We start from the raw sequence: 27,032 nt of genomic DNA, 5'->3' as shown, positions 1-27,032 counted from the left end.
TGTTCTGAACTAACCGGCGACCCCCCACCCCGCCTCCCTGCTCCCAAACAGCCAAATCATGGACCTTTTAAAAAATCTAAAGTTCATGGTCTTATCATACACCATACACGCCTTTTTGCTTACATATCCTTATTTATGGACCCCAAGTTAATATTTTAGTGATATAAAAACTGATTGTTGCTTCCTGCACATGCATAGCATATGATTTTTCTTCATTCTGTTCTTTCTACTTGGTGCGCTCTGTCCTATTTTCATTAGCAAGCCACTCTTAGTACCAGTGTCATCTCTAGGGGCCATTCTTAGTTGAGATTCCATAAAATGATGGAGCCTTGCACATGTAATTTAGTGTCCCAGGTAGGCCTCCATACCAGAAACAGGCATTTCTCATGAACAGTAAAATTGTCTTTCTAGTAAAAGGTAACTCTAATTTTGGACAGCATACTAAAATTGGTTAAAAAAAAAAAAAGAAGATAAAAAAGGCCCAAAGTTGGAGCTTATATTAACCATTCGTTTCTCTTCTATGCCCCCACCTCAGTAGAATACATGTCTGTATCATTTTCTTTAGCATCCATTCCTTACTGTATTAATTCTCTCACTATATTAATAGTCATTAAAAATAACTTTTATATTTATTATGGCCCTCATCTGGGACAGAGTCTTTTATGCCTCACCCCTGGGTTTGCCTTTTTAGTTGGTACACAAAGGGGCAAAAGCCTCCAAATGGGGTACCACTAAAGTTTAGGGGTCTGATGGGAGACAGGTTTACTCTTAAGAAATACAAACCATGAAACATTGATCTTGATAGATGACATGAATCATCTAGAGAGAATGGTCCTTCCAAAAAATGACTCCTAAATATGTAATGAAGTATTTTTAATTCCAACTCAAGTAACAAGAGGGTGTCCAAGATGCTCAGTTTTATTGCAAAGTGCCTGACATGAGGTAATTTGCTATTGACTGATTAACAGAGGATTTAGAGAATAAGAATTTAATAGTGTTTGTTCAGCACTCTTCATGAGAAATCCTCTGACTGGTGGATAACTTTGATCACTAACCAGGTGTGCCATGTACAATAGGAAAAATTTGTGACTTGACTCCATAGGTTTGATAAACCTCAAGATCTTTCATTTTCTTTCTGTAATTCTTATCTCACTAAGCAAACATCAAATTTACTGAATTGTTTCCCTAGACATGTTGGTACCAGGAATTGAGGGTGCCCTGAGTGGGAATAATGAATCTTCTAGCCTTTTGATAAGTATAGCCCCTGCTCTACGATATAAAGCACAGTTTCAGGCTGTTAGTCTGTTGGGAGGGCCTGCTCAGTCCTTATAGTCCCAGGTGCTCAGACCCGAGCCCTCAGCCTTAGGTCTTGCCGATTCCCCGCAAGGTCCCTGGCCTGTCTATATGGTCCCACTCAAACAGCTCATTAGCAACCCTCTAATATCTTAAATCACAGCACTTTCCAAAATAGTTTCAATTTAACATGGCTTAACTCTTTAAAAAGCATTCTAGTAAGAAATTTAGTCTATTTGGGCCGCTATAACAAAATATCATAGACTGGGTAGCTTATAAGCAGCAGAAATTTGTTGCTCACAGTTCTGGAGGCTGGAAGTCTGAGTTGAGGGTGCCAGCCTGGTTGAGCTGTGGTAAGGCATTTTTCTGGGTTGCAGACTGCTGACTTCATTGTGTCCTTGCATGGCAGAAGGAGCTAGGGATCTCTTTGGGGCCTCTTTTGTGAGGGCATTAATCCCATTAATGAAGGCTCTGCCCTCATGACCTAATCCTCTCCCAAAGGCCCCAGGTAATACCATCACATTGAGCATTAGGCTTTCAATAAATGAAGGAGTGAGGGGGCGGGGGTGGGAGGGAATGCACAAACATTTCATCTATAGCAGGAATAAAAAATTAACAAAATGGGAACTACAGATGGCCAAATCATAAAACAATTTCCAACTTAATTGCATCGAAGAAATCGTGATTATAATTAGATTTTAAAAGTCTATAGTGCTGGCAAGATTGAAGTTGGGTCACATTCCCTTTTTGAGAATGGTGAGAGGGTTGGTTGGTATACTTTAGATAGAGAGTAGTGTAGCTCATAGCATCCCTTGGTACCAGTGAGTCTATTCTAAGAGTACATCCTAAGGAAATCAGAGATGAGGCTTAATTTCATGATGAGCACATTGTTTTTGGGAGGCAGGTGATATGGTAGAGGGGTTAAGAGCAGGGATGATGGAGCCAGTTGCCTGGCTTGCAGTCCTTTTCTACCCTTTACCAGCTACATGAACTTAGGCAAGTTAATTTCTCCTTGATTTTCTCATCTGTAAAATGAAGAGATAATAGTATCGACCTCCCACATTGTATTGAGAATTAACTAAATATATGTAAAGTACTTGGAGCCCTGTCTGTCACAGAGGAAGCAACTGTGTATTAGTTATTATCAAGGGTGATACTGTGAACATTTGAGACAAATGCAACAATGGAGTCATTTTTTTAAGTAATAGTATACCAAACTATATATAGAAAAAGATCCTGATTTGATTTTAAAATGCATCTGCATAGAGAAAGACAGGTAAGTGGAAAAATATGAAAGTTTTTTTCCCCATTGATGGCATCACGGAAATGATGGCATTTTTATGTTTTACATGTTTATTTGTTATCCATATATATTACAGTGATACTTGTTAGAAATTATTAAAATAAATATAGGATTCTTACATTCTCGACTTTATCAAGTGTATATTCATTTTGACATATTTTACTTTTTCTCCTTTCAAGGCTACTCATATTTCACTTCCCCATCATCTTCACCCACATGCCATCTGCCTAGTATTTTTTTTGCATTTAGATCTGTTGCTTTGTGTATAGATCAGCCCCAAGGCTAATTCCTGAAGAATAAGTAGACCGAGTGAAATGATACGTGAGATTTTATGGGTGGTGGCTTTCTCTTGGAAGTTTAAGCCAGAGAATGCTGCTTATGTGCTAATGGAACTGTACCCTTTTCACATGTCAGGCACTCAGCTTTGTCTTCCTCTCCCCACCTGAATGAACTGAGCGCTTCCTAGGGCCAGAATCCTCAGTACCTCTCACACTGGGGGAATGGGAGTGGTGTGGGTTGTGTGTCGGGGGGAAGAGGGCAGAGTTCCTGCCTCCAGGCTCTCTGTCTGAAATTTCCCGGCACATTTCTTCCTTTAAAGCCAATATTATGCATCAGGTTGATACTCAATTCCATGAACACTTTCCAAGACATCTACCCCTGATTTCAGTTCTTTTGACTCTTAACTACCTGTGCTACAAATTCAGTATTGGTTGGCTTTATCTCTTAGCTGTTCTTACAATAAGTTGATGGCGGGGCGTGTTTTATGTTACTCTACACCCTTTAGTTTTAGAACACAGTGTATCCACGTACATGGAACAGAGGAAGATTGGATGTTGTTGTGTTGAAAACATTCTTAAGAGATGATTTATGAGTTTTCTGTTCCATTTTCCCCTTTGTTCATCCTGCTCTTTTATTTTCAAGATCAGAATTTTATTTAATTTGGTTCTCTCAGTCTTACAGAAATTTGCCTGGAAATATGATCATAGATTTTCATTTCTAAAGTCAAAAAACTAAAGGGTTCAAGGTGTAGAGACCACCACAGTTAGCATATACAATTACAGAGGGGATCTACCGATACACCAGCTCATCCTAGTTTCAGGGACAACTCTGTCATCAACTCTAAAATATTAATTGCTTGATCAAGACTATTATATGACTCTGCCACAGAATGTGTTTAAAGTTCATAAATATGTTAGTTTCTTACAGATCTTGCATTTCTTGGAAAGGGCCAAATCATAGGAAATGTTTTCACATATCTGCTCTCCTGGTCTGTTTCCAAACTAAGGTTCGTGCATCCCATGAGGGAATGGGAAGAAATTGTTCGAATGTCTGTTATCTTTTCATAACTTCTGTTTTTGTTATGTGTTATAATGCATATATTAGTGCAGAAGACATATTTTTATAAATAAAAAATATACATAACAGGACTTTGTGCTCAGGTACTTTTATTGATGTGGCATATAACTTTTAAAAATGGAGATCAGTAATTTAAATATAAGGTAAGAGTTCATTGTTCCATAAGCCAAAGTCAGTCTGTTAAGTATTTAGCCATAACAAATCAAAAATCAACATATTAAACATAAATCTTGCATTGAGCTTACACTAGGAGTTGTAATATGTGTGTTTATGTGTATGTGTGTGCTCACGTATGTGCTCACACATGCGTAACAAGACATACTTCCTTAGGGAGCTTACAGTCTAGAAGAAATGTGGGCATGAGGCACAATTAGAAAACAATAAAAGATAGCGTAAGTGTGCATGAGAAACGTGGCAGTATGAGTTTGTTAGACTAAAATCACTAAAGTGTGATGAGTATCATAATACATGGTGATGCTACACTCTCAGAATATTTCAAAACTCCTTTTATGTTAAGATTTTTTCTTAATCAGTTCTTTAGTCCACCTATTCAAATAAGGTATGCTTGAATTATGTTCTGGGAACAGATGTTAACTGTGTGAGCTTCCTGCTCTAATATTCAAAATAATATTTACCAATGCTGTTAATTACATGCCTACACTTTCTTTAAATTATAAGAGAAAGTGACAAAATAGACATGATGGGAAAGTAATACCATTTTTGCTGCAGTAATACCTTTTGAAGCTGATAGTGTATAAAATTTTTAAAACGCAAATTAGTTTCCTAGGGCTGGTCTTACAAAGTACCACAAACTGTGGGTATCTTAAAACAATCAAAATTCATTGTCTCTCAGTTGTGAAGGCTAGAAGTCTAAAGTCAAGCGTCTCGGCAAGGCAGTGGTCTCTCTGAAACCTGTAGAGGAGTTGCTCCTGGCCTCTCCTGCTTTCTGGTGATTTGGTGGCTGTCCTTGGCATTTTTTTGGCTTACAGCTACATAACTCTGATCTCTGCTTCTGTCCTCACATGGTGTTCTCCCTGTGTGTCTCTAACTTCATATGGTCATCTTTTTATAAGGACACCAGTCGTATTGGATTAGAGACCCACCATACTCTAGTTTGACCTACTCTAGTTTGATCTGCAAAGACTCTCTTTCCAAATAAGGTCACATTCTGGGGTACTGTGGATAAGACTTCAACATTTGGTGGGGAGGGTACACAATTCAAACATAACAAAAAGTAATGTAAAAGTATATAGATGAACATACCAAGATGTGCAGAAGTCACCCTTGGTGTCAGATAATACCTTCTCATAAACCTTTAAAAGAACAAGTACTTGAATTTCCATAGCCATGCACATTGGTTATAGGTAAATAAAAACTGAAAGGAAAGGAAAGCTCCTTGGCTATTTGTGTTAATTGGCTGCTTCTGTCTCTGGGCTTTGCTATTCTAGGCCTTGGTAGAATTATGCACATAGACAGAAATATGTACTATGCGGGTTTGGTAAAAATCCACGAAGTAATTTGTGCATCAAGATATTTCTAAGGGTATATTGGGTTTTTCGTTGTGATAATGCTACCTAACAGCCTCCAAATCTTAGTGGTTTAGAACCACAAATACTTACTTCACATTCATGAATCTGCAGGGTGACAGTGGTTTGGCTGCTCTTGGCTAGATTGGGCAGGGCTGGGTTGGACTTCAAATTTGAGGTTGGAGTTCAGGTCTGTGCCACATGTCTTTGTCCTGGAACTCATGCTGGAGAAGGAAGAGCAGCTACCCTTCTGGATTGAAGGGATCAATTGGAAGTATGTGATAAGGCATCATTTTGGAGTTAGTGTAAATTGTTTATTACTACTTGTATTCAACATGTAAATAAATATGCTGGAAGTACAACTTAGAAAGTGATAATTCAATTATTTTTTATTTTGCATTTTTACAAGTATGAGTATATGCCAGTGTATTTTGAAATTGCATTCAATTTCAGCTACCATCCTCGAAAACAAAGCAGCACATCTCCTTTTACTTAGTGAAATAGCAATTTAAAAGGTAGAGTGAACTTTTGTCTCTTGATAGTATCAAAGGACATGCACATTTAATTCTTGAAAACTAGTGTTTGCAACATGTATACTGTTGTGTTCTTTTGAAAGGCGTTCCATTATTAAATCTTTATACATCAAATTTAATTGGTTTTGTTTGCACCAATTAACTCTAATTCAGATCCATCAGATAGACACCTCCTACCAAATAATGGTGATAATAATAATAAATAATTAGTAGTAGAAACCACTGCTCACAGTTATTTTTCTCCTAAAGTTGAAGGATTTGGGGTCTGGTGCAAGATCAGGGCCCATGAAGTAGTGATGTTACTTGCTATGAGCTCAGGGAGCTGACACAGTAATTCACATTGTCACCTATTCCCTGCAAGGCCTTAGTGAATGAATGAACTTGAGTTCTGTATCAGTAGAGAAACTCCAGAGTAGTATGGAGTTTCTTCCTTTTGAGCCAGGGCCAGAAGATGTCTGCATAAAAACAAAAAAGAAGACTAGAGGTCTAGGATTTTAGCAATGGGTCTGTCTGATAATACTGAAATGAATTCTAGAAGTAGTTGAGGACAGACTTTTCTTTCTATGTCACCTGTTTCACTCTTGATGCTATTTGGAGCCTACCACTTTTAGATTCATCTCAGAGACCGTCTGAAGATTATCCGACAGTGCTGAAGTGATAGCAGGGGGTGTTCCCCAGAAACCACATCTGTGGGTGATGCAGGCATCAAATTTTTCCCAACTCTTGTCAGGGACAATCACACACATGTAACAGATACCCAGTAAACAGTGGTTGGTGGTGAGAAAGAGGAAGTTTTATCTTATGGTTGAGAAATGAGATCAGCAGAGTAGATTCTGTTCTGTTTTCACCGCCTCCGATAACTTTCTATATGACTTTCTGCATATTTCCCCCCCTAATCTGCTTTTGTGTACAGTTATAAAACTGTTCAAAACTGAATTCTTATTGTATTAATGAGAGAATGCATCTAATATATTAAAAACCTGTGGTAGAATTTTTATAGAATCGTAATTTTTAGATTTAAAAAATACCTGTAATTTTAGTCCTTAGAAAAAAGGGACTTCTTTAACTTAAAATCAATAAAGAAATCTTTTTTAAAAAGATCAGAATTCCATTTTTTGATTCAGATTCTCTGTATTTACCAATTTTGTTTTCAATGGGGGAAATCATTATATTAGCAGAAGATTAGAAATTAACGGAAACAAAAAAATCGCCAAATGCTAAGGGAAATATTTCTGGCATATTCAAAGTTCTCTCATTACTTCTGTGCTTAAAACTTAAGATGTAATAATTAATTTGGTGAATTAAAGGAATGTGTTTCTAATGACCTCTTTAAAAATCTAATTCGGTGTAGTAAATATTTATTGAATGCATGGACATGTCCACTGAAGTACATTTATTAACAAATAGTAATCACTAATCTTAATACAATTCAGGAAAGTGGTATTTACCCTCTTGTTCTTTTCAACAGTGGGTAAATTCAGGAAGAATTTGGAAGTTGAAGTGAAAATGCTGTGTAGTAATATAGCCTTAGCATTAGAGGTAGTTAGTGGTTCTGATTTTGGCATCAGACAAAGCTGATCATTCTGGCTCTGAGTCTTGGCTGTTCAATCTTCAATAAGTTATTTAACCTTTCTAAACTTCCAATTTTTTATCTGAAAAGAATTAAAAATACTGTATTAACTCCCTCATACAGTCATAAATATTAAAGTGTATTGACATCACTGAACAAAAAATTCGTTGTGTATGGTTAATGTTCAATAAATGTTTAACTTTTTTTGCTTGCTGCCATTTTTATATTCAGTAGAGCTGCCTAGCTTGAGTTAGTTCATTTTGTGATTTTAATATATATGTAGCAGACACCCAGTAAATAGTGGTTGATGGTGGGAAAGAGGAAGTTTTATCTTATGGTTGAGAAATATTTGGGGCAAATTTGAATTAACTCTACAGGTGTTGTTGAAGGTAGGGGTAATTTTCATGAGCACTTGAACATGTGGGTTCATTGAAATCTCAGTGGATAGAATTTCTGTTCCATGGGGCACCAATTGAAGACACATTTAATCTCTATAACAGCCCTTTCACAGATGAGGAAACTGAGGGCTTGAGAAATTAATTGACTTGCCCAAAGCTTCACACCTTAGAGATATAGATTATAGATTCCAGGCGGAACTGTCCTGGTTTAAAGATGCTGTGCTACCTTAATAACATGGGCCAAAGGGGTTAGTCAGCTGAAGCACAGAGCTGACTAACAGAGAACTTCTCATGTGTAGAGTTTACAAAATCACAGCTTTGAAAGAATTTTTGAAATTGAAAATGTTTAATTGAAAAATAATTTAAAATATTAGTTTACCCATAGAGCTTGACTTTTCTCTATTTTAGTTGTTCCCAATGAGTGCAATATACCTCTAGCAGGGCAGTTCGGTTGGCACAGTTATTGGGGGGACTGCTGGCATTTAGGTGAGGGCGGCGGTGAAGCAGAGATGCCAAATGCCCTGCAATTAGTGGGACATTTCTAGACCACGAAAAATTGTCTCTTATATTTCTGAATTTCTTATCTTCTGTAGGACTTATGTGAATATTTATTGAAACATTCTAAAGAAAATAAAGATTAGTTCTAAATTACTATGCATAGAAATATCTGTTTGGTTATTATTTACAGTCCTAGCTTTTATTCTGATGTTCATGTACCCTGCCATTACCCACCCCCTCTAATCCCTTCGCTTCTGCTCTTTCATTTTCTTATACTTCTCCTTTGTAGTAAAATAGTTTCTGATCCCATTTCTCCTGTAGCTACACTTGTGCTATATAAGTAGATGTAAGCAAGTATTTCATTGTGTCTTTTAATGTGCTTATGCTTGAGTGTCTTTATTGAAATACCTATTATAAATCACTTTTATTTTTGGCATTATTTAGATTTTTAAAACTTGAGAATTTACATATTGAAATACCTGTTATCAGTTACTTTCCTTTTGGGCATTATATTGGTTTCATAAAATTAAGTGTGTAAGTAGGTTATCTTATCTGTGAACTTCGTTTCAATATTATAAAAAGCATATTATAAAATATATATTTAGATGAACGATGTTGATTTTGATAAGTTTGAGAACTGCTAGTCTACAGCAATCTCACAAAGTGGTCTTTCTGCTTGTGCTTGGTCACTTTTGGAGATTCAGAAGCCACTCTAAATGGAAGCAGCTCTTTGCATCTGTCTGTAAGACAGTTCTTCCTTATCTTGAGCCAAGACCTCTCTCCCTACATGTCTGTTGCCTGATCCTAGATGTACCCCTTGAAGGTTTATGGGGATAAGCCTAAATCCTTTACCACATAAGATCCTTGAGATATTTGAAAACAGCTGTCATTTCAGCCCAACTCTTCAGGCTGGACCTGACCAGCTCCTTTGACTAATACTTTTAAAATTTAGTTTTATGTCACTTAACCATCCTAGTTATTCCAATTTCCTTATGTTTCTCCTGTATTGAGACCCAGAGTTAATTGCAGTCATCTTGATATATTTTAATCTTCAAAAAGGATGGGACAGACTATTATAGTCTTTTTCCTTCTGAGCTAATTGCATTAGTGTTTTTTGCAGAGAAGGGGGGCGCGGGAGGAGATGGTGCCATGGAATCGCACCATTAGGTATGTGGATCTTACTGTCACCTAAAACTGCAAAGTCATATTCACTTGTGCTAATAGTAAGCTCCATCTCTATCATTCCTTAGCACCTCACCCAGAGGTAGAACCTGAGATTCATATGGGTAAATTCTACCTTTCTCTGGACAGCTGAGGTCTGTCTGAATCCAAATGCCTTTATTCAGGATGTTATTTATCCTCCCAGAAGTCTGAGACCTCTGTTTTAATTCGAGTTAGTAGTAAATTTGCTGATGAGGACAGGGCCTAAGGACAAATACTATATTAAGTTATTAACATCCACCCTCCAGGTTGAGAGTGGAGGTCAACTCCCTAGCTCTGGGTTGAGTTTGGTCAGTTGGTCAGTACATACCTCTTGATACAGTGGTTCAGTGCTTTCCTTTATCTTCTCATAGAAGTATCCACCCATGTCCAGCCCACATTTTTCCATCTTATCCATTAGCAGATCAAGAGAAATTTATCAGATGACTTTTAAGTACAGTTACACTGCGTTTACCTCCTTTTCTTGGTGTGTTAGAATAGTAGCTATGTCCAAAAGTAAAACTAGGCCAGAGTAATTTGGCTAAGCCACCATTCCCTGAATTTCTGCCCCTCTACCAGCCCTATACATCAGCCTCACCAGACCATCAGGATTCCCTGAGCACATGTTCCTTCACAATGGCTTGCACATCCTCAGGCTGCCTAATGTTTCGAACTTTTTCTGCATTCGTCTGGGAAACTCCTGCTGCTCCTTCATAGCCCAGCTCTAGCATTACCTGTGAAATTTCCCCGACACTTCCCTTCCTGGCAGAGTTAGTTGCTTCCCCACTGTACTCTACCAATATCAGAGCACTCGCTACCTGTCTTACCAGTTGTTGGTTTCAGTTGCTTGTTCCACCTGAGTTTCCTGGCCCCATGAATACTGTCTTCATCTTTTTATTTCCAGCAGAGTACTTGGTCCATGGTGGTTGCTTCAAAAAGGGGTCTGCTTGTTCTGTTGAATGGTTGGCTTTCTATATACATTCTAGGTCTCAGGGTTCACTGCCTCCTCTTTCTAAGTCCTTGCCAAACTGCCTTTAATGATTATTTCTAAATTTTTGCTGGGGATCTATGTGATGTTCTCCAGTGTGTAATTTGCATAATCCTTCTTCTAACTTTTGTTGAAAATTGAAATGTATTTGCCTGTGGTCAGGTTTTTAGCACTTTCCACATCTTCAACAATTCCTGACCCTGTCAATGACTTTTTAGAAGTCTCATTTGCACATTCTCTTCTTAGAGAGAATTTATAAAATGATCTATCTAGTACAGAGGTGGGTCTTCATTTAGAATAGCTAGCTACTTTGATGAAATCTCTTTACTCATCTTGGTAAGAGAACAGTGAAACTCAAATTTTGTTTAATTCTTTCAGGTCTAATTTCAGTTCCCTCAGCAAAGAATAATGGAATAAAAGTTGACAAGTTCTCCGTTCATTGTGCTATCCACTGGCTTCATCCCATTTTCCCAAGTAGCTATCTACTGGCCTGTTTTCGATCACCTTGATTCAGGCATAACTTTTTAGCTTCTTGTTGCTATTAAGTTCTGTTTTCTATTGTTTTGTTTTTGTGACACACATTTTTTTTTATTTGGGGTTATTATCTCCTGAATGTTCCCCTTACATGTTTGTGGCATACTTTTGTATGTTTCTCTGTCTTTTTTTCTCAGATTTCTTGTTAAACAGAATATTCAAATTTCTGACTGTGGTTAACACGTACATTTGAATATCCTTCCTTCATATACAGTATGGCTTTGAGAAAGACTGAATGAATGTCTGTTGTATTTCTGTATAAGCGTAAGTATTTTCTAGGAAGAAATGTCTACATAGAAAGGAACATTTTGGTCTATTACTTCAATGGCCAAACTCAATGTGACCAAGCATTATTTCATTTGTATAACAGGAAACATGTTTTGGGGAAAACAGTTGATGGACATCATGAGTGTACTGTGTTTTTCCAGTCTGGACTGTTTATACATAAATGTACAAGGAGCTGCTGTGTGTTAGATGTGAAGCCAAAAGCCACCCTGGGCTGTCTGGGTCCACACTGGTTTGATATAGCAGGAAGTCTCTGATAGCTCTGTGCTTAAATTCTAAGTGGGGCTATGGTCTCAAACAGGGAACACTTTGCAGGCTGTACAGAAAGCAGTTGGCCTTCAACACAGCTCTTATGAGGTAAGGATTTGGGATATGCCATTTTTATTTGCATAACGAACTGAATTTAGGCTTGAATTGACCATCCTGATTTAAGATCACAAAAATAAATATTTAGATAGAAGATTTTGCTCCCTCATAAAATTCTTTTTGGTCTGTAATATGTCGTAAATACAAGAGACTCTTGTAATTCAGTATTTGGATGAGTCTAGAGTTTATTGATATGAGGAAAAGTCAACATTAAGTGAAAGAAGGGCTTTTAAGAATCCCATTATAACCACTTATAATGGAAAATGTAGTTCCCATTAGAGATTGATTTAAGGAGCTCTGGTTCTTCACTGAAGCATGAAGGCTGCTGTGTGGTGCTTTGTGTGAATCATTTTTACAGCACCTTTTGCTCATCTCTTTCTGGTTAATCTGTTGGCATGTCTAGACCGGAAAGGACTGAATCTGTCTTGTTTAAGGAATATAAAAATTCCCAGAAATTAAAAAAAACCAGATTAACATTTTTTTATTTATCGAATAGAATATATTTTTAAAATATGCTTTGCCAGTTCTAAACAGACACAGCAGTACCAGATGTCAATTCTTGGATCATTTAATTTTTTTTTCTTGTGTTTGTTTTTGTCAGTATTTTTCCACTGGAACCAAATATTAGTTTCTGGCTTAGCTTGCAATCTAAAAATTTTCTAATTAGATTGTTATGACTTCATTTTTATTCATGAGGGGGAATCTAATAAACAGAGATCATCACATATGGTGGTGGTTTATTTTAAAGCTACATATAGTGGCTTTAAAATAAACCACCTGGCACAGGGCAGGGCAGAGAGCTGGCATTCAAATCTTTTCTGGAGTCTGAGAGAGGCTGGCTTGAATCTAAAGCCCCCATCCCCAAGTAATTTTTAATTTGGAAGGGATCCTTGGATTTTTATCAGTCTGTCATGTAAATGACCATACTCCAATTTGAGATCAATTCCTTGCTTGGTTTTTATGTGGATTTTCTGTCTAGTTCTGTGGTAGCTATTTAGGGAACTATAAGGAAATTATGAATGAAACATAGTGGTTTCTGACTTGAAAGAACTTTTGATTTGTTTGGGGCTAAAGAGGCTAAGTGAAATGTCATTGTCACCAATGTATGATTTTAAATGCCTCACAATTAATGATAAATGCCATGTGAAATAAGACCCTAAGGAGAAAAAGGGCACACAAGTGGTCAGAGAAGGCTTCAAAGCAGAAGTGGGCCTTGTACTAGGTCCGGTTGGATGGAGGAGGGTAGCAGAGTTATTTCAAGCTTAGGGAAAGAGTAAAGATTAAGTTACAGAGTTGGGTAATTCATTAAGGCATGGCTTTCACTCTCAGTACTCCACTGATGAGGTCCTGTTGAGGTCTCGATGACCTACTCCTTCGATGGCCAGGTACATTTTCTTAACCTGCAGAATCCATGCTGAGGAATTGGATGTTGTTGATTACAGACTACTTTTCTAGCTCATATCCAAAGGCTTTCTGGCCCCATGGTTATTGAAAGGCACTGAAGTGTACACCAAATTGGATTTGTGCTGGTCCAACAGCTGCTGTTAAACTAGGAAACTAGTATCTCTCAGCCTCATTTTCATGGAAATAAGGATACCTACTTCATAATGTGATTGCAAGGATTAAAAGAGATGACATGTACATAATATGTTGTCATAAATAACTTATGGTAGGCAGGCATTATGGTTTGGTTTGCTTTTCTTACCTGGTAGCTACTCTGTCCTTGCCTGAATGTGTCTTGCCCTTTTCATATCCATACCTGTGCTCAGGTGTTCCCTCTTTCTGGAATGCTGTCTCTCCTGTTTATACCTATCGAAATCCTTACTGCACTAAAAAATTCACTTTAACATTTCTATCAAAATTGAACTTTGTGCCTTTTGGATTCTCAGTATTATTCTTTGGGATAGCTACAAGTTACTAATCCTTCATTTTAGTTATTTGTGCACATCTTATTTTTCCTACTGGTTGGTAAACTCCTTGAAGGTGGAGCCCATGTCAGACACATGGAGATAAAACAGTAAGAGGTGAGACTGTGTTTCCATACAGGGCCTTCTGCATAGTTATGGTTCCAGGGTGCTTTCATCGTTGTATTTTTTCCCCCTTAACTATAACCATATGCTGATAATTTCTAAATATTTTTCTCTAGCCCTAACTCTACTCCTGTGCTTCAGGCTTAATCACATGTCCGGTGAGTGTGTCCAGCTCACTATCTCATGGGCACCTCAAAGACAACATGTCTACAATTTATCTTTTATCTGTTTCTGCTCCCCCACCTCACACACGGTCTGACCCCTTCATATGATCTTCAAAATAGATCATATCGTATTTATGGTATCACAGTCTACCCAGTCCCTGAAGCAGAAACTCGGGTGTTTGTCATTTCTTCCTGACTCCTAAATATTTCATTCCCCCTCTTTCTTTGTTAAAAAGCTAGTGTGGTCCCTTCTCTCTCAAGTGGTTTTACTTTAGTTTCTTTCTAATAGATCTATTTCATCCTGTGCTCAGTGCTCTCAGTTCATCCTCTACACTCTGTGCATATCACAACTCCCTCAAATGAAGCCGTTTGATGGCTTCCTTTCATATACATAAGGGATGAGAAAAGTGGTTTTATCTCGTGAACCAGCTCTGGTCAATTTGGTAATGTCTGCTGTAAGTACTGCTGTTGGGTTCAGTATGATTGCTTAGTAATGTCTGCAGTGAAGTGGGGTGGGGAGCAGCCCATAATGCTGAGCTAGGATTAAGTTCAAGCTCTTTTGCGTGACATAGAAGGTCTTCCATGACCTTATATTACCTAAAGTATTATACAGACTACCCATGTCTTCATCCTCAGCTCTGTTTCCCTGCTTCACATTGAATTTTGGCATATCAAGGAAATGCTGTGTCTTCTTGCTTTTGTTCAAGCTGGGCCTGCTTCTCTGTACTTTTTAACTAGGAAACCCATACTCATCTTTCACATCTTGGTGTGAATGAGGAGTGCATAGGTGGGCTCTGCATAAAGTTGAGGGTTCTTCTTCTTCTAGGCTTTAGTGATACCTGTGCCTTTTCTATAGCAGTTCGTATCTCATTGATCTGAAATCCTATCTCTCTCCCTTGCAACGCATAAATTTTATCAGGGCAAATATCATGTCTTAATTTGTCTCTGATACTTATCACAGTACCTTTCATATAATAGGTATTGTGAATTAAATTGTTTATTGAATTGAAATAAATTACTAAATAATTTTGATTGATGAACATTCTTTGCTTTTACTTTGATACCTCTTCAGGGTGAAAAGACAGATTTTAGGAAAAGTTAATGCTCTGCAGAAAATTTAGATTAGTGAATCAGGCAGTAAGTAGACATTGGGAATTTTTGAGCAGGGGTGTGGTGACGAAAGTGATATTTAAGGAAGATTGATCTGAAGACAGCCTTTTATTATAGGTTGAAATCACTCCTGGGAAACAGGTGAAGGTAGCAGCGGTGCAGAGAGGGAGAGGCAGAGGCAAGCATAGGAAGCCATTCTGAAGCACAGCTTCCTTAGACTTTGTACTTTCATTTCCACATTTGCTCAAGTGGTAGGGACTCGTAGGCATGTTTCCGAAAATAAAATAGAACACTCATGTTTTTATTTTTAAAGAAAGGACAGTCTTGTAAAACACCTAAGTGATTCGTTTTTCATAATTAAGTATGAGACATATTATTAATTACCTGAAAAAGTGGTTATGAGTTGAAGTTTTTTTTTAAAAAAAATAATTAGCTTCTGCATAGCTAGCCTAAAATCTTCCGAAGTTAGTGGTTTTCATTCTAGCACATTTTGAAATAATGGTTAGTTATGAGGAAAATACTGCAGTTTCTTTCTCCAGCCTCCTTTGTGTTATAGTTTAACACCCCCACTCTAATTGTAGGTTTTCAGTCCCCCACGGGCATTTGTATTTCGTATATGACTCACATGACTGTATTTATTGGTTAAAGTTTATATTCCCTTTGTGGTTGGGCCATGTAGCTCCACTCTGCTTTATTCTTAATATTGGCCATTATAAGTATCTTAATTTATAGTCACTTTGTTATTTTTTATTACAGAGTTATGACTCACTGATTAAAAAGGACATTCCCAAATACTTTGCACTTTTGATTGCATATTATGGATACCAAGGAAGAGAAGAAGGAACGGAAACAAAGTTATTTTGCTCGGTAAGCATGTGCTTTGCAAAATTTTATCGGTACTTAAAAAAAAAAAATGTTTGAGTGCACTCTGTCCTCAAGTTTTACTTGGCATTCTGTGTCTTGTGACTATTCATAAGCAGAGCAAGTAGCCAGTAGAAGTTAAATATACTTTGTTTCTTGCTCTGTAACTTAATTGGTTGAGCTATAACTAAAAAGCTATGACATATTTGAAACCTCATACCTTGTAAGGAATCTATTACTAAAAAGTATTTTTGTAAATAGATGGAATGGATGAAATTCTCTCATTGATGTCCATGTCATTTTTAAAGCTTATATGTATTGGTTGGTATCTGGATAGAAGTAATCTAGTGTATGATCGGTTACTATTTACAAATTTTAACCTCTACATGGCAGCCACTCACTAGTCATAATAAAATGAAATAATATGCTAAAACACTTATAAATCATTTATAAATTTTGATAGCTGGAATGTTTTCAAACCCAGAATGAGAACATAGCTTAAAATGATCATTAGGCCTCCTAAATTGAAATACTTCTTAAGGACTGATTCAGGCTCACTGCATTCCCAACCCCCAGTCTGTGCTCCATAAAGATACATTTCCTGTTTTCCAAATATAAGCCTTGGAAACTGACAACCAGAGTTTTTCGTTCATGTTTTTATCTAGAAATTAAGCGAAGTTTTAGATTGTTAATGGGAAAAGGAAGGAAATGAATATTTAAGGAACTCTGTTATGTGCCAAGTACTTACTGTTTTATTTATCTTCACAGTAAACTTATGTCATAGGTTTTTCCCATTTTACCAATGAAGTAAAGTGTTTTGTCCATTTCATGCCATGGAAGAGTCAGTATTTAATAGAGGTCATCTCCAAAGGGCTGCTGCAATTAATAGCAGTAAATCATGAATGAGAGGTTTTGGAAAGCAAGAATTAAACTATGAATTGTAGTGAAATGTTTTTCACTATTAGGACTATAGAGAGTAAGAAGAAATCAGGCATCTAATGGGTGAAACATTAGAAAGATAGGACACTGGAATAAATAAAAACAATAGAGTGATTTTTCTACGTGTTTTATTTTGAGATAATTGTAGATTTACATGTAGTTATAAGAACTAATACAAAAAGATATCCTATACCCTTCATCTTGTTTCCCACAATGGAATACCTAACATAACTATCCTATAATATCACAACTAAAATTGACATCGATATAGTGCACTTATTCAGATTTCGCTAGGTTTACAAGCTCTCTTTTGTGTTTGTGTGTGTTTTTATGAGTCTTTAGGCCTATGCGGTTTTATCACATGTAGGTTTGTGTGGCCACCATCACAATCAAGATGCAGAACAAACCTGTGAAAAAGATCCCTTTTTGTAGTCATATTCACTTCCTTTCCTCTACCTTCCACTCCTGACAACCACTAATCTGTTCTCAATCTCTATAATTTGTCATTTCAAAAATATTATATAAATGGAATCATACTCTATAGAATCTTTTGAGATTAGATTTTTTTCACTTAGTGTGATTCCCTTGATGTCTCAGTCCACACAGACTGCTGTGACAAAATACAACAGACTGAGTGGCTTATAAACAAAAGAAGTTTATTTCTCACAGCTCTGGAGGCTGGATGTCTGAGATCAGGGTGCCAGCATGATCAGGTTCTGTGTCTGGTGAGAGCCCACTTCCGGTTCATATAAGGCACTCAGTCCTCTTGCTGTAACTGCAAGTGATGAAAGGGGCAAGGAGCTTTTTCAGGCCTCTTTTACAAGTATACGAATCTCATTCATGAGGGGCCTACCCTCATTACCTAATCACCTCCCAAAGGCTCCACCTCCTATTGGGCATTAAATTTCAACATACGAATTTGGTGGGGAACACATACATTCAGATAATAGCACTTGAGATCTGTCCAAGATGCTGTATATATTATTTGTTCTCTTTTATTGCTGAGTAGTATTCCATGGTCAGAATGTATTGCAATTTTTTAACTGTTCATCTGTTGAAGGACATTGGTTTTTTTCCATTTGGGGACTGTTAAAAATAAAGCTGCTAGGATCATTTGTGTACAAGTTTTTATGTGAATGTAAAACTTTAATTTCACCAGATAAATGCCCAAGAGTGAAATTGCTAGGTCTAGTGATAAGTGCATGTTTAACTTTGGAAGAAACTGCTGTATTCTTTTCCAGCGTGGCTGTACTGTTTCACATTTCACTCCATCAGCAATATATAAATGACTCAGTTTCTTCAAATCCTTGTCTGCATTTGGTATTGTCACTCTTTATTTTAGCCTTTCTGATAGATGTACAGTGATATCTCATTGTGGTTAAATTAGCATTTCTTTAATAAACTAAAGAACTTGAACATCTTTTCATGTGTTTATTAGCCATCTATCCATCTTCTTCAGTGCAATGTCTTTTCATGTCTTTTGCCTATATTGTAATTGGATTTTGTTGTTGTAGAGGTTTGAGAGTTTTTTATGCATTCTAGATACTAGTTCTTTCCTATATGGTTTGCAGATATTTTCTCCCAGTCTAGCTTTTCCCCCTTCCTCTTAATAGTGTCTTTTTTTGCAGAGCAAGAGTTTTTAATTTGGATGTGATTCAATTTATTAGTTTTTCCTTTTATGGATTGTGTTTTTGATGTCAAATCTAATAACTCTTTGCCCAGCTCTCATCTGTCTTAAATATTTTCTTTTTTTTCCCTAAAAGTCTTATCGTATTATTTTATATTTAAGTTAACTTATATGAAAGTTAACTTATATTTAAGTTAAATATAAAATATTTAAATATTTTATATTTAACTTAAATATAAGTTAACTTTCATATAAGTTAACTTATATGAAAGTTAACTTTCATATAAGCTTATATGAAAGTTAACTTTCATATAAGATGTGAGTTTAGGTCAGCGTTTTGTTTGTTTGTTTGTTTGGTGGTGTTTTGCGTTGGATGCTCTACATAGCAATTTCAAAAACTATCGTGCCTGCTCAGTCTGAATCCAAACTGATTCCAATAGTAAGAATTGACTGGTGGTTCGTGAACAGTCTGCTCAAAGTTAACCACTTCTTGTTCCTAAGATGTAGAGTTAGGGGAACCCCTTAAAGTGAGAATACAAGATGAAGCTGTTCTGAAAAAACAGCGTAGTTTTTTCAACTCAGAAATGTCAAAGTTAACTGTCATGCTTGCTTTGACCTCGTGTGAAAAGTATTCTAACAATGAAAAGAAAACCATATCCTAAAATGAAGTGTGACCTTGGGAACATAGGGATAGCTGGAGAAGGACAAAAATCAGTGGTGCTATTAAAACAGTAGGTCAACATGATTGGTTACTAGGAAATGAGAGAGCTTGAGAGAGAGAGAGCTTGAGAGAGAGAGAGACGGTGGGGGTGGGGGGGGAGGGAGAAAACAGACAAACCTGTAGTTTAGCGATTTTAATGCAGCAGCAGCCAAAAATGGTCAACCCCTACTCCTAATCCATTATCAGAAAAGAGCAACAGTTATAAATCTTTTCAAATGCCTTCCGACTAAACTGTGGCATTCCATAAAGTGGAATTACTAACAGGACCTACTTGAAAGCCAGTTTCTGACAACATAGGGCTGATTTCTCTGGAGCAGTGTGAATGAGAGCAGTCCAGGCAAGATCTCCAGAGAAGAATGTAAAGTCAGGCAAAGGGTAAGACCAAACTGACAGTTACACCACTGTAAACAAACCTCTAGGGTCTCAGAGGAGAGCAAAAGGAAGACTTCTCCTGATTTCTGCCTGCTACCACGGTGTGTATCTGAAATCCTAAAAATTGCTTTTAAACTCTATTCACCCCTCCCCGCCACCCCCATCCCTTTTCCCTAAGAGTAGTTAAATAGTCTGTTTTCTTGGTGGGCTCCTCTACCACGTGGTTTCATAAACGTGGTGTGATTGTGTTTGGTAAATAGTCCCTTATTTGCCTCCTTTGTTGCTGTCTCTCTCTCTCATCAGAGAAAGGTAAGTTTAAAAGACTCTATTTTAAGAATTTTGCATTGAAATGAGCAATTTGAGGATTTTACCCAATACTTCCTTTTTCATAATTTATCTTGAAATTTGCTTTTGAAACTCTAAAAGGGTGAATTAGCTTCACTAATAGGTGGTTTTATTCTGAATAAGCTCTGAGTTTGAGGACCTCCTACTCCTAACCCTCCTGGTTCTCAGGACCTTCAGTGTTGTTTTATACCAGTTGCTTATTCCAGATGGAATAATTCGTGAGACCTTTTCCTGTGCTTTTGCAGAGAATATGTATATACACATTTAGTATATTACAAATGTGTGTATTAATTCCTTGAGACTTGACAGGTTTTGAAACTAAATGAAAAATTGAATTATTATTAAAGCAAATTATACTCTCTGTACTACCCTGTGGAGTGATAGTTATTCATTATGGCCTTGTGCCCTCTTCCTTCCCCTTGCAATTAGAAGGCAGATATTTGTTCAGTAGTGCTACACAGGGCTCTCTTCCACACTCATTTTGACATTATTTGGCTTTTGTACAATTTAGAACCCATTTTGTGATTTTTCTGTAGATCTCTTTATGTCTTCGTATGTGTGTTTGAAAATTCCTTGAGAACCTATTTTTCAGGACCCCGGGTTAATTTAGGATATCAAAAATATATTTTTAGTTAAACCAAAGTGGTATTTTGCAGGAGATCTACTTTCTCCCTCTAATAAGATTTGAGAGGGCCTGTGAATAGATAATGAGTGATAGAGACCCTTCAGTAGACCTTTCTTGGTTATACTTACTTGCTGGCTCCACCCACTCTTTCTTGGTTATCATGAAAAGCAGAACTGCCACTGCCACCTGTTTCCTTCTCTTGCCCACCCCCTTCAGAGCCAGCAATACATAGCAGGGAGGGGATGATGCTTTTCTGTCCCCCTCACCCTCCACCCCTAAGGGTGCAGAGTATACCACACTTCTTAGCTCCCATCCCTGCTCCTTAGACACCTCTCACTTCTTTCTCCAGACTTTGCCCTGGCAATTTTTCAGCCTTGAACCTCTGACCCATCAGAAGAACACTAGTGTTTGAAAATAACTTCAGTGCATGATCTTGGCCAACTTTCTAAACTCCTTCACGCTACATTTCTTCGGTTGCTAAATGTGGCTAATAATAAACCGTTAACAAGAAGAATTTAAAGAATAAAGCTTTCCAACCCGAAACAGAAGCAGGAGCCCAGATGGGGCTCAGCAATGAGAACCAGAGCTGAACCAGATCTGGTCCCTTGTCCACGCTGATTGAGATTTGACTTCTTCATGATCTGGAGACTGATATTTGACCACTGGGATTTTTCTTTTTTTTAAATTAAGTATACTATATAGTAAGCTGTGTAGCTGTCTTATTCAAACAAAACAAAACCAAGATGGCTGTGAACATTTAGGTAGCATACACAAAGTGCCAGTCACAGTGAGTACTTAATCACTCCTTTAAAAACAAATCATTACTGACATTAGCTTTGATGCCTACCTGCACCTTCATTTTCACCCCAAAAAATCCTCATCTTGATACCCCACTCCTCACACATGAGCTGCTTCTGTTGTTCAGATCAGGGAGACTGGAGCAATTACAACAGTGCTGAGTGGAATCATAGTTTCCCAAAGGCACATTATTATGAGCACAGCTAGATTCTGGAATATCATGAAGTCAAATTATATAGTGCAAGAGCTTTCAGAAATCTAAGGCACCCTTTTATTTAACAGTCGGGCCTTAAGCCCATGAGGGGAAATTGTCAATGATGTGTTGGCCCCATAGCAGGGCACTATATATACTGCTAATCAGAGCCTCACCACTGGTGTTACTTGACACAGTCTCATGTCTCAGGTAGTCTTGCCAGAGATCGTGACCCCTCAGCCCTTGGGATGGCCAGAGACACAGGCTGGTCACCTTTAGCGATGAGCAGCATCTAACCTCAGGGAGCAGTATAAGTATTATCCTCCTCTGTATATGTTTTGATGTCATAAAGATTGGGAGATCTGGTCTAAATTATCTTCATACCAAGCCTCTGATATATAAAATTTTCATCCCCAAATACAATTTGACTGCTGTGGAAATTTAGGCTCAAAGAGGTTGAATAACTTCAATGAGCTTATACAGCAGGTAAGTAAGTGAGGCAGGATTTGAGCCCAGCTCTGTACTTCTCCATCAAGAGCTTATGCTGTGTGATGCTGCCCAGGGCTGTGTGGCAACGTAGTGGCAGAACGGGCCTGTAAAACACAGGTTACCTGACTTGCTGCTACTCACAGTGTGGGGTAAATAGATTTCTGTGGGCAGTCTTGGCAGCCTAACATCAGTTTACACCCCTGGGAATTAATTTGCAGAAATGCATCCTGGATTTCAAAGACCTAACTTTTAAGTGACCTTTTCCAAAATAGCTTGTTTGTAACTTGAAGACATCCCATACTACATGTCTTGTCAACTTTACTCATTCATAACATGGTTAAGGTCAGAGTATTAACCAACCAAGACAGTAGAAAACGTGCAGTCTCTATACCCTGCTTGCCTAAGTCAGGGTTTTGCATGACAGTGATCTACTTTACTCTCTAGGATTGCATCTTGTCTAAAAAAGTAGTTGCCTCTAATATACATGAATGTACAAATACATTTGGACAACCTCAGCTTGCCCTCTTGCTTAGGTACAGAGTCCAAGTTTCAGTGGGAGGAGTCACCTGCATGGGTGTGGCTGGTTGACCTGTAGCACTGCTGAGGACACAGTGCGTGGGCCCCTTCTCCAGCTCTGCAGAGGCAGCCTTTGACCCTAGGAAAGAGCTGAGCTGTCTCTGTGGTAGTCCTGTGCTAAGAATTAATAACACCACATGGTGGAGTGTTGTGATGTGAACTCTTGCCCTTCCTTTAATTAAGAGTCTGTAGATTGTTTTTGCCTGTTGGCCAAGGGCCATTAGAGAAGAACCTTAGTATATCCAAGATCTGAGGAGAAACATTCTTATTACCAGTTGTTGGATTCAGACATTCAGTCATATTGCAGGTTTTAACTGAGTTAATACTTGAAAAGCACATAGAACCTTTTGAAGTGCTTGGTAATTATTAACTCTATACCTTCTTAATATTTGGTTATTACTTTATCAGTTTCACTATGCCTACTAATTATAATAAAACTTGATAATAGTATTTGTTAGTACTTTACAGAGTGCTTTCACATGCATTCTCTCACCTTATCCTTACAATGATCCTATGAGTAGATATGAATGCAGGCGATGAATCTATAGTTTGGGAGGTTAAGTAACGTGCCTCCAATCACTTAGCCTTCAGATGGAGGGTTTGAGCCTTTAAATGGAGAGTCTGCTTTGTTTGTATCTGATTATTTTCTTTATTCCATATTGTCTCAGTTTAAATTGCATTAAACATTAATTTTTACTTTGTTTGAGAGGGGAATTAGTAGGAAAAATTGATTGTGGGTGTGGAAGTAGAGTGTTTTAGTTGATGTCACTGAAAACCATATTTGATTTCAATTTCTAAGAACCATCCCAGAGAACTCTTGTTGCTGTTAGGAACATGTGCCTGTAGAGATCCACAGCACTGCCCAAGAATCTTTCATGTGTGATCTTCATAGCTCTTATTTGTTTGTTTATGTGTATATAGTCAGTCTCTCCCCAAATGGGCCATCTGGAGGGTGAAGATTCTGCAATAGTTTAGGGCTCCTTCCTTGTTTCTTGTTAAATAGTGGTTGGTATATAAGAAGTGTTAAATACTTTTTGACTAACTACAGACTGAGAATATTTAAAATAGCTTCTTTAATGTAGAATATAAATGGTTCGTGAGTCTTAATTTTTATCAGTGCGAACTTCTCAGTATTCAGCAATTTTATTAATCTTAAAAAAAGATTAAGAATATTTTAAAACCATTTCCTGTGAAAAAGCTGCCTGTACATTATTTGAAAATTAATTAGTAATTACCAGTTAAACTCTTGAATAAGCTGTAATGTTGTTAAGACTTATGTTTCCTATTTTCTTGATTGAGTTCAGATTAGGCAGCTCTGAAAGGAGCATTTACATATTGTTTGACATTCATTTATGGGAAAACACATTCACAGCCAAGTTTGGTCTGATAATGTTTTCAGGAAATAGTTAACTTTTTTCTACAGATAAAAAAAAGACTATGGAATAAATCCATGCCTATACACTCACTTAGTATATGACAAAGGAGGTAAGAATATACAATGGAGTAAAGACAGTCTCTTCAATAAATGGTGTTGGGAAAATTGGACAAGTACATGCAAAAAAAAGAAACTGGCCCACCTTCTTACACCATATACAAGAATGAATTCAAAATGGATTAAAGACTAAAATGTAAGACCTGAAACCATAAAACTTATAGAAGAAAATATAGGCAGTAAAATCTCTGATATTACTAACAGTAATTTCTTTTTGGATATATCTCCCTGGGCAAGAATAACAATAGAAAAAATAAACAAATTTGACTACACCAAACTAAAAAGTTTTTGTGCAGCAGAAGAAACCATCAACAAAACAAAACATAGCCGACTGAATGAGAGAAGATAATTTGCTTATGATACATCTGATAAGAGGTTAATCTCCAAAATATATAAAGAACTCATACAATTCAACAACAACAAAAACAAACAGTCTAATTAAAAAATGGGCAGAAGACCTGAACAGATACTTCTCCAAAGAGGAAATACAGATGGCTAATAGACATATGAAAAGATGCTCAAGGTCACTAATCATCAGAGAAATGCAAATTAAAACTGCAATGAAAGATCACCTGACACCTGTCAGAATGGCTATCGTCAATAAATCAAAAAACAAGTGTTGGCGAAGATGCGGAGAAAAGGGAACCCTCATACATTGTTGGTGGGATTGGTACAGCTGCTATGGAAAACCATCTGGAGGTTTCTCAAAAAATTAAAAATGGATATACCTTTTGACCCAGCAATTGCACTCTGGGTATTTATCCAAAGAAAACCAAAATAATAATTCATAAAGATCTATGTACCTCAATATTCATGGAAGCACAATTTACAATAGCTATGATATGGAAGCAACCTAAATGCCCATCAAAAGACGATTGGATAAGGAAGTTATGGTTCATATAGACAATGGAATATTAGCCATTAAAAAAATGAAATCCTACCATTTGCAATGACATAGATGGACCTAGAGGTTATTATGCTGAGTGAAATAAGTCAGACAGAGAAAGATAAATACCATATGATTTCACTTATATGTGGAATCTAAGGAACTAAAAGAACAAACTAATCAAAATCAGACTCACAAATATAGTGGACAAATATAGGGGAAGGGGTGTTGGGGGACTGAGAATGGGGCAAAGTGTTAAAGAAGTGCAAATTAGTAGTTGATAGATGGTCACTGAGATGGGGAGCATGGCATAGGGAATGCAGTTAGCATTAATATATTAGCTAGGTGGAAAACCAGGGGAGAGAAGGAGCAATTAGGGGAATCACTCTATAAACTATATAAATGTCTAACCAATATACCATAAACTTGAAACTAATTAAAGTACATAAATTTAAAGCTTATGGACACTTACACATTCATAGTTAGACTCATGCTTTTGCTTGATTTTTTTAATGAACGATTACTTGATTTAATTTCATGTAGAATTCTGCTTTTCAATCTATAGGTTACCATCCCATTGGAGTGTCATGAAATCGATTTAGTGGATAGGAACCAGCATTTTTTTTAATGGAATGAACAGAATAGATTTGTCTATACCTGTCTTTTCAGATTGTTGAGGGAACTGACTGAATTAAATATATAAAGTCTTTAAAATAGGCACTAGTGAAAAATAAGCACTAAGGAATTTTAATATAAAAGCACACTACCTCAATGAAGAACACAAGAATAAATGAGAAAAAGTAAGAAAAAATACATGGGCACAGTCAATGGCCATGCCACCCTGAACATGCCTGATCTCATCTGATCTCAGAAGCTAAGCAGAGTTGGGTCTGGTTAGTACTTGGATGGGAGACCACCTAGGAATGCCAGGTGCTGTAGGCATTAAAAAAGAAAAAAAAAATAATACATGGGCACAAATTTTTAGGGAGTCTGTATATCCCTTGAAACATGTTCATAAACATGCTCTAGTCACAGCCTTCAGTGAAAGACTCAAGATTCCAAGACACAGAAAAGATCAAAGCACATGAGAAGTAAATAATTTAAACTGCCCTCCTCCTTTTTAAATATTGTTACTTACGGTGAGAAAGACCAGCTCAACTGACACCTGAATTTGGACTTACACATGGTACTGTCAGCTTGAGATACCTTTGTCGCATGCATTTGAAACCTTTCCCTGTTGATGATGATACAGTGACTCTTCAGCCAGAGAAAATTCAGTTCTGAAACAGAAAATGCTTTGTGCTCACAGCTCTAGAAACTTAATAGCTCATGCTTATAGTCTAGCTGCTGGTGATTTTAGTAGAATTTTCCTCCCCCTCAAAAAAACTCATATCTGGAAATTCTAACAGTCTTCACCCCCTCTACCCTCATAAGTCAGATGCTAATTGCATATTCTCCCACTCATCTTCCCAGATTAGACTTCCTGAGCCACAGTTCAAATATGTCACTTCTGCATCCTAAATTCTTCTCTCAGACTTAAGGTTCTGCTTTATGGCTCATTCCTACCTTTCTGTCTTTGTCTCCTACTTTGATTTTCTTGCAAGCAAAATGTAAATGTCTTGCACTTTGCTTGCTCAGAACTTTGCTTTCATTATACAAAGAGTGGCTCTTCACTATCCTCTCCTTATATACCGTGATGTCAAACCCATCACTCTAGCAAACCCATTTTTAGTAGTGACACTGTTTCCTTGAGGTCTTTCCTATTTAATTTAATCCTTCACTTCCACCCTACCACCCAAACTAAATGTGCCCTCCCCTACCACTGGACTCAGGGCAGTGCTAGGCTTCCTTATGCCTTCCCTTGGGGCCCTTAAGTCAGTCTGTATTTGGATACTCCCAGTAACAACACTCTCATCTTCTCTGCATTATTTGATTGTTGTTATTTATTGTTAAT

At 37.2% G+C, this 27,032-nt stretch overlaps 1 protein-coding gene and 1 pseudogene across 7 annotated transcripts in view; both read left to right on the top strand.

The window, feature by feature from the left end:
• Window positions 1-27,032, top strand: part of NCOA7 (nuclear receptor coactivator 7) — a 130,778-nt gene that overhangs the window by 5,688 nt on the left and 98,058 nt on the right. For all 7 annotated transcript variants that reach the window (XM_011358750.2, XM_023529829.1, XM_023529826.1 and 4 more), the window contains one exon: window positions 15,911-16,021. In XM_011358750.2, coding sequence (XP_011357052.1) covers window positions 15,972-16,021 — 50 coding nt within the window. In that variant the 5' untranslated portion in view covers window positions 15,911-15,971. Of the gene's footprint in view, window positions 1-15,910; window positions 16,022-27,032 lie in introns of those variants that run through there.
• Window positions 25,902-26,020, top strand: LOC111738780 (annotated as a pseudogene).

The sequence above is a fragment of the Pteropus vampyrus genome, unplaced genomic scaffold (assembly GCF_000151845.1).
Source record: "Pteropus vampyrus isolate Shadow unplaced genomic scaffold, Pvam_2.0 Scaffold43, whole genome shotgun sequence".
NCBI classification, from domain to species: domain Eukaryota; kingdom Metazoa; phylum Chordata; class Mammalia; order Chiroptera; family Pteropodidae; genus Pteropus; species Pteropus vampyrus.
The sequence above is the reverse complement of the archived record's forward strand: the minus strand, read 5'-3'. Positions and strand labels throughout refer to the sequence as shown.